The 7689-nt window shown below is 47.8% G+C and overlaps 1 protein-coding gene across 1 annotated transcript in view; it reads right to left on the bottom strand.

The window, feature by feature from the left end:
- Positions 1-7043, bottom strand: part of LOC106821278 (gamma-aminobutyric acid type B receptor subunit 2-like) — a 17610-nt gene extending 10567 nt beyond the window's left edge. Inside the window, exons 1-5 of the mRNA XM_014826019.1 lie at positions 6951-7043; positions 6153-6275; positions 5633-5743; positions 4982-5206; positions 2588-2746 (exon numbers count right to left, since the gene is read on the bottom strand). Coding sequence (XP_014681505.1) covers positions 2588-2746; positions 4982-5206; positions 5633-5743; positions 6153-6275; positions 6951-7043 — 711 coding nt within the window. The remainder of the gene's footprint in view (positions 1-2587; positions 2747-4981; positions 5207-5632; positions 5744-6152; positions 6276-6950) is intronic.
- Between the last annotated feature and the right edge of the window lie 646 nt (positions 7044-7689).

The raw sequence follows: 7689 nt of genomic DNA, 5'->3' as shown, positions 1-7689 counted from the left end.
AGTACCAATAGCTGAACAACAAATACAAAATCTACTTATACTCACAAAGTCCTTTAAGCTTATCTCTACACACATCTCTCACATTACACCGCAAGTTCACTTGACCACGGACAATTTCCTGTAAAACTGACAGTACCACCAACACTAGCTCATCTACGCCATACAACCGCACACTGATCACACGCTGTCCGACCGCACGCTGAGACGATTCGACCGCGTACAGTCTACCGCTATAGTATACCGCTCCAGTTGACCAACCACAGTGTGACCGCTCAAGTTACTGACGTAATGTTGAGAGTGCTCTAATAGTATACGCTATAGTTACTGCTACATGACCGCCCCAAGTTACTGCTATATTATACCGCGAATTGACACAGCAGTGATACGAGTCAGTTAGGAATTATAGTTAGGTCCATAGCAGTCACGCCCTACAGTTACCGGCGCTATCGTTACTGCGTAGGAGTTACCGCGTATTCAGTTACTGCGAACAGTTACTGCTAGATGTTACTGCACTACGGTCGAGGCTATATTAGCTGCCTACTCAGTTACGCTAGCAGTCTATCGCAGCTTATAGTCATGAGCTGACTACGAATCACCGCCTACAGTTACCTCTCCAGCTTTACTGGCTAGGCAAGTTACGAGCGTAACCAGTGTACGCTAACAGTGTACTGCTACAATCACCGCTTAAGCGTTCTGCGCCTACACGTTACCGCTACCGTTACCGCTATAGTTACCACTACAGTCCACCGCTACAGTACCAGCTACAGTTACTGCAGTCACTGCGTATAGGATATGCTACAGGTTACCGCTACAGTCGCCGCTATAGTTCCGCTACCAGTTACGCTATAGTTACAGCTACAGTCACCGCTACAGTTACGCTACAGTCACGTTACCATATATAGAACGTGGCTTTTATATTACGTTTACATTATTAGCACGCTTGCTTTAGTTTTACGCTTACATCTATAGCACGTATACCGTTAGGAATATGTACGTTGACATCTATGCACAGTATACCTTTATATTACGTTACATCATATAGCACGGTTACCTTTATAGTTAGAGCTGCCACAATCTACTGCAGTGATTAGCGTTTAGTATTACGTAACATCGTATAGCACAGTGTACTTTATACTTACGAGTGATACGATCTATAGCACGGTTACTGTGTATATTTAGCGTTAAGTATATCGCACGTACTCAATAGGACGTATGTGAACAGGGCTACTGTCCTAGTCGCCTAGAGGCGGACTTACGACTGTGATGCAACGGGGGCGGAGATTCAGCGAAACATGTCCTCGCAGTTCATCTTTTAACCTTCCATCAGTGCTTCGGTTCTTATGTGTACCCATACGGAACATCGACGAGCACGTTATTTGACAAGTCACGCGTGCGGTGATAAGTACAGACCGCACGACCTTTACGACGCATAAGTTCATATGGAAATGTGCACTAGAATCGGCTTAGGCAAAAGTGCACCATAGATACTTAGTCTACTAGAACTAGGTTACCGCTAACAAAATGTGGCGTTATCAAAGTAGTGTAGTTATACCTCGACTACTTAAAAGCTGACTACGGCGACTGGCGACACATCTAACGCGTATTAAAAAGAATCTGAAAACTCTCTCTCACGCTCTTTTATATATCCTCCCCCCCCGTTCCACTGCTCGGCAGTTTAACGCTTATAAACCGTATGTGAACATTAGTCAGCACGTAGGCATTCGTGTGCAGTCTCTGTGAGGTTTCATCGACGGTTAGCAGGGTTAGGGATGACCAGGCGAGCCATTGGATGTCAATATCAGCATCTGGTACTTGCAAATCGTAGCGACTGATCCTAGTACAACCATCCGTCAAATTATCTCGGGCCTCGACCTGTACCTGAGATTATAAACTATCACATCCTGTCCACCTCTACCGTCTCTCTCGCTTCTCTCTCTCTCTACTCTCTCTCTCCTCCTCTCTCTCTTGCTCTACCCTCTATTCGGACGCCCCTACTCTTCTCCCCTCTATTCTCGCACCGCGCCCTCTCTCGCCGCTCTCTCTCTTCTCCGTACGATAATTCTGCCGCTCTACTCTCGCTCTCTCTCCTCTGTCTCTCTGGGTTATCTCTCATCTCTCTCGCCTCTATCACGCGCGGCTCTCTCACCCCCCCCCCCGTCTAATCTCGGCGCTCTCTCTCTCTCTCTACCCCTCTCTCTTCTCCTCTGTATGTCGTGCGATGGCGACTGTGTGTGTGTGTGTGCTGCCTGTGTGTGCTGTGTGTGTGGTTGTGTGTGTGTGGTGTGTGGCTGTGCGTGCATGCGTGCGTGTGCGTGTTACGGTGTTGCGTGATGCGTCGCGCGTGTGCGTGTGTGTGTGTGTGTGTATCTACTCTCTCTCTGTCGCTCTCTCGCTCTCTTTGTCGCTCTCTCCCCCTCTCTCTATCTATTAGGCGGGGCTCAGTTCCCCCTCTATTTCTCACTATCCCTATCCTCTCTCTCTCTCACTATCTCTACCCCCCCCTCTCTCTCTCTCTCTCTCTCTCTCTCTCGTCCTCTCTCTCTCGCGCGCGTGTATCGCACTGAATTGTCGCGCGCGCAATACTCACATCTTCCAACCTCTTCCTGTGCTTGATGTTTTCCTCCTTCAGGTTTTTGAGTTTGATGTGCAGCTCGGCATTGTGCGTCGTCTGCTGCGTCTTTGCCGTCTTTAGCGTCGCACGAATGCGCTTGTCGTTGCCCGACGGATTACAGCGCAGCTCGAGCAGCTGAAATAAGTGCGCGCGCGTTTTTGTCTACGTCTGCTCGGACTTCGAGCAAAAAAAGTTCGTGATTCTGATCAGTGATCCTAATCACTTCTATTCACTTATTTAAGCCTTTATTAAGGCCTGACGATTGCTGGTTCTTTCCGTTATCGTTAACGAAAGGGAGGTAGGGCGTCATTATACGCACACACGCACCTACGCACGTACACACGCAAGTGCACACACGCACATAGGGCCAACACGCACGCATACACGAACGCATGCCCGCACGCACGCACCCACACACGTTCACACATATACCTTCCCCCGCTCTCCCTAATTAACATTAACGAACTAAGCGAGAACCCGACGCCCCACAAACGTCGGGAAATTAATGAGTTACTTCTTTTGCATATGTTTGATAAAAACGTGTCTGAAATCTATTAGTCGTTAACAAACCCAGTACCATTAGACCCGGTCTCGCTTACATAATGCGAAATAAAATTATTATTTAATGTATTATGTACATTATGCTATTATTGTAATTTAGACCGAGCGAGGGTCACGCCGCTAAAACACCATTTCAATATAATATCCACGCGTCAATGTTTACTTTCGACTACCATAGGTAGAAAATGTGTTTTATAACCTCATTTGATAGAAGCGAATCAGCTTACAGTGTTGCGATTTGAAATGATATCAACCGCAGAGAAGATATGCTCGTCTGCGAAAGTTCACTGCGTAATATAAATTACTCGGGTTTGGACAGTTAATTGGATTTCTTGTACCGCGGCATCTCAATCTTAAACGCACGCGCTATTAACGACGATGCTGGGAGATGCAAATTCGGTCTTTTCTACACAGGTGAGAAGGTGGTGTACAGCGGTCGATGACGCGTACACCACGGCAGCGGAGATCTACAGGCATCGGCCACGCATGCGCCGTGATTAGTCGTGGTCACGTGATTCATTTACTTCACACGATTTCTTGTACGTAAACGTAGATAAGTTAAGTTAAGTAATGATATCGAATGCCGATACATTAAATCGAATTCGCCTAGAAGACGATAACAACCCCTTCGGGTTCTTACATTCTTACGTGCAGCGTGCTGTTTATCCCAGCCGAGCCGCGTCGCCACTATCGCCGTGTGCAACTACGGTCTTAATCCGCCGGTAATTCGGGCGTAATAACCAATTTAGCGCGCGTGTACGCTCGTCGCGTTCAGAAACGATGCTCAGTCGAGTTTCACATGCGCGTCTGGCAGTTTACACGCGAGTATGAGTTTTTCGTCGCGAATTCGTCGGTTATAATAGCTAGGGCGAGCGTATCAGCGGCCATGTTTCGTTATCACTCTCGCGCGCGCATGCGTAGAGCAGAGTCGTCTGAGCAAGGTAAACAGCATTTGTGAGTGTTGAGCCTTATTCTGTCGACGAATTCTGAAACTAGCCTTAAATCAGAAACTGTTACGCGTAGTCACCGATGATTTAACCATCCCTAGCTTGGCCGCGAACGAGAAGGTTACACACCCACGAGTATAAATGGTTACGAATACACGTTGTTTGCCATCGGTTTTGGAATGTACTCAGACTATCGTTCTAAATATGAAAATTACGAAAACCCCGTCGATCAACACGAAAAATCTATTCGTCGTGAACAATTTAATTACGTGGTTAGTGAAATTGTATCACATACAAATTGTTAGTTATGGGCAATTTGTTGTTACAGCTTTTTGGATGGTAATGTATGCAGCGCTTGTCCCCTGTCTAGTTACATCTCACCCCCAACTCTCTCTCCCCCTCTGCCCCTCTTTTTCTCTGCTTGTCTCCTTGTCGTTCTCACTCTTTCTCTCTGCCTGTCTCCTTGTCGCTCTCACTCTTTCTCTCTCTCTCCCTCTCTTGCCCCACCTCCCCCCTCATCTTCAACCCCAATAGCGTTGTGTCCCTACCCATATCCCCCGTTCCAGCAACATTCCCGACCCCACCTCTATTCTCATCCTCATCCTATCCCCATCCCCCATCCTCCATTCCCATCTCCTCCACCTATCTCTTTACAGTCCCCATCCTCTATCGGCGTTCCCATCGCCGGCTCCCACCCTACCCCACCCTCGTCTCTCATCACCACCCCCAACCCCCTCCCTCATCCCACCGCGCACGGGTATTGCCCAGACGCCTCTCTTTCACCTCTCTCTAACCCTCGTACTCTATCTCTCTCATGCTCTTGCTCTCTCACTCCCCTTTCCCCTCCTTCTCCCCCTCTCACCTTCGGCACGAACACCAAGCAGAGGGTGATCGTCGTGCAGAAGATTACAAACAGGCTGAGGATGCCGAACGAGGCGTTCTGCTGGTCCTGTATGAGGAAGGCGATCGCAGCGCCGGCGACGCACAGGATGACGACGTTGTAGACGGACATGCCGACGTACTTGGAGTCGTTCAGTGCCGGTATGTTCACGTGCCGCGTCTCCCACGCGAGGAAGCAACCGAACGCCTGGGCGCGCGCGGGAAACACAATAATTATTACAATATATTACACATACGCGCACACATATATACATATATAAATAAATAAATAAATAATTAAACAAATAAATAAATAAACAAATAAATAAATATATAAATGAATAAATAAATATTTTTAATTATATCAAATGTGCGCGCGAGGTGCGAATTTTCCTTCTACTTCCATAATCCGTTTATTAGAATATGTGCTGTCAACGGGATTTTTTTCTTATTCAATAATCCGTTATGTGCTGTCAACGCGCTGCAAGAATTAAAGCGTGACGAGGCACTTGATACAACGCACGCACGCACGCACGCACGCACGCACGCACGCACGCACGCGCGCACACACACACACACACACATATATATATATCGTTGTATTTCGCCCTGCACAGATCCATCCGTTGCTTACCATTAGAAGGCCCTTGGAGGCCATGATGACACCGAGCCAGATCTCTATGTGCTTACTCTCGCAGAATTCCCGCACGGGAATGATTTCCTGATCGTCATGGTGAGGGTCCCTCTGCATTAGGAAAGCGATTAGGCTACTAGTACATGTTACTAGCTATGTTAGTAGTATATTGAGATTCACACGCATCGCAATGTCGTACACTTACTTCGCAAATCAACGCTACCCCGACCCGAGAAGCTTCCTCGTTTAAAAAAAAACAAAGCTCAAATCAATAGCGACAAAAGCGCGACACCAACACTTGAAAGCAAGTGTCAAAAACCTGTGACAATTATCATGAAACTTAAACTAACAAAATATATAACAGGGGTAAATAATCTAAAAGGGAGATTATTTATTCTTAATAATTGACGCATAAACCATGTGGCATTTGTCTAATAAATCGATCGATTGCGTTCGACGTTATTGACGCTAAAAACAGAAAGAACGCGAAATACGGCAGAGTAAATGTAGGAGTAAATACCTTGGCGGTCATGTTTTGTTTCGCGCGGCTCATCGGATCAACGGCCGCCCAGGTGGCCAGCACGACGATATCACAAAACAACAGCACTCCAATTATCGCAAACAGCTTGTAATCCTTAATGACCTGCAAGTCAAGCGCGTCGACAAGTCGTCATTATAGGCGGCGTTGCGCGATGACAAGTGGCCAGTAACGAGGCACATTCCGCGGTGAGGCGCGTGCGAAATTGACTCGAAAATAATTTCAGGAGCCACAGATGCGAGAGATAGTGGCGGTAGAGAGAAGCGCAGCGAGAGAGGTATTGTGTTATAGGGCCAGATTGAACTCGGTTTGACTTAACCTTATAGTCACGATTACCATCGACCTTTGATGAGTCACTCGCAGTTGATACGAGCAACAATGATATTTTGAGAATCACTAGCCGAAGACGCTAGTTATAACACCCGCTAGGTCGCTAGTTAAAACACCCGCTAAGTCGCTCGTTAAAACACCCGCTAAGTCACACATTTAAACGGGCACTAAGTTGGTCGCTAACGTCGTCGCTTCGTGACCTCGGGATGACCCCGCTCCCACTTGGAGTGACATCGGGTGTGGAGATCAAAAACGTTATGATTGATAGCCGAAGTAATTTGTACAAATGTTTGTCTTCTCTCGCTCAATAAAATAAACACGCGGACAGTAATCGCTCTTAACTCTGTCACTTTGACGCGCGCAGTGTCAACAGGCGTCTGCGCTTCGAGCCGCCCGCCTGCATCGCGCACTGCTGCGGCCAAGCAACGCCGTGGTTGTGTACATACGCACCTTTTTATTGAGTTTGATGTTAGTGAAGATTGCGTGCACTCGCCAGGTTTTACTGAACATGGCTCCGAATGCAAGAGTGAAGCCGAGAGACATGATCCACGATCGGGCCTGAAAGAGACGGAGTGGTGACACAGTGGTCACAACGATGACGACAGGCTCGTCATGTCAACATGGGTGAAGGTTGGAATGTTATGCTAGCCGCACACTATCCGACCCGAGCGCGATCGGGAGGCTTACGATTGGACCGGGACGATCAAGTTTGGCTCGTGAGGCTTAAGTTTGGCTCGATTCGAATTTTGGCCCGATTCGAATTTTGAATCGGGAGCGGATCGGGTCGTATAGTGTGCGAGGGCTTACGACGCGACTCGGATAGTGTGCGTGGCCATCCGACCCGAACGGCGAGCGCTGAAGAAAATTGACCAATCACAGAGCAGCGCAAAGGGAACCGCATTCGAATGGAATGGCATTCGAACCATGGGAAACACTCCCGACCCTTAGTACACGCTAAATCCGCTTGGAACGCCCCGAGAGTGCCATGGTTTGCGTCAACTTTGAGTCGGACAGTGTGCGGTGGCCTCCCGATTGATCGGGAGTGCGTCGTATAGTGTGCGGGGGCTTAGTGCTGTGCACAGTGCAAAATCGGATAGTGTGCGGCTAGCATAATGGTATTGGTACCAAAATGTGCGGAATACCCAAGTTTATATACATGTTCCATACATACTTGGGGTCTAAATACAAT

This window comes from Priapulus caudatus, unplaced genomic scaffold, assembly GCF_000485595.1.
Source record: "Priapulus caudatus unplaced genomic scaffold, Priapulus_caudatus-5.0.1 Scaffold67, whole genome shotgun sequence".
Lineage (NCBI taxonomy): Eukaryota > Metazoa > Priapulida > Priapulimorpha > Priapulimorphida > Priapulidae > Priapulus > Priapulus caudatus.
This window is presented reverse-complemented; position numbering and strand designations above follow the sequence as displayed.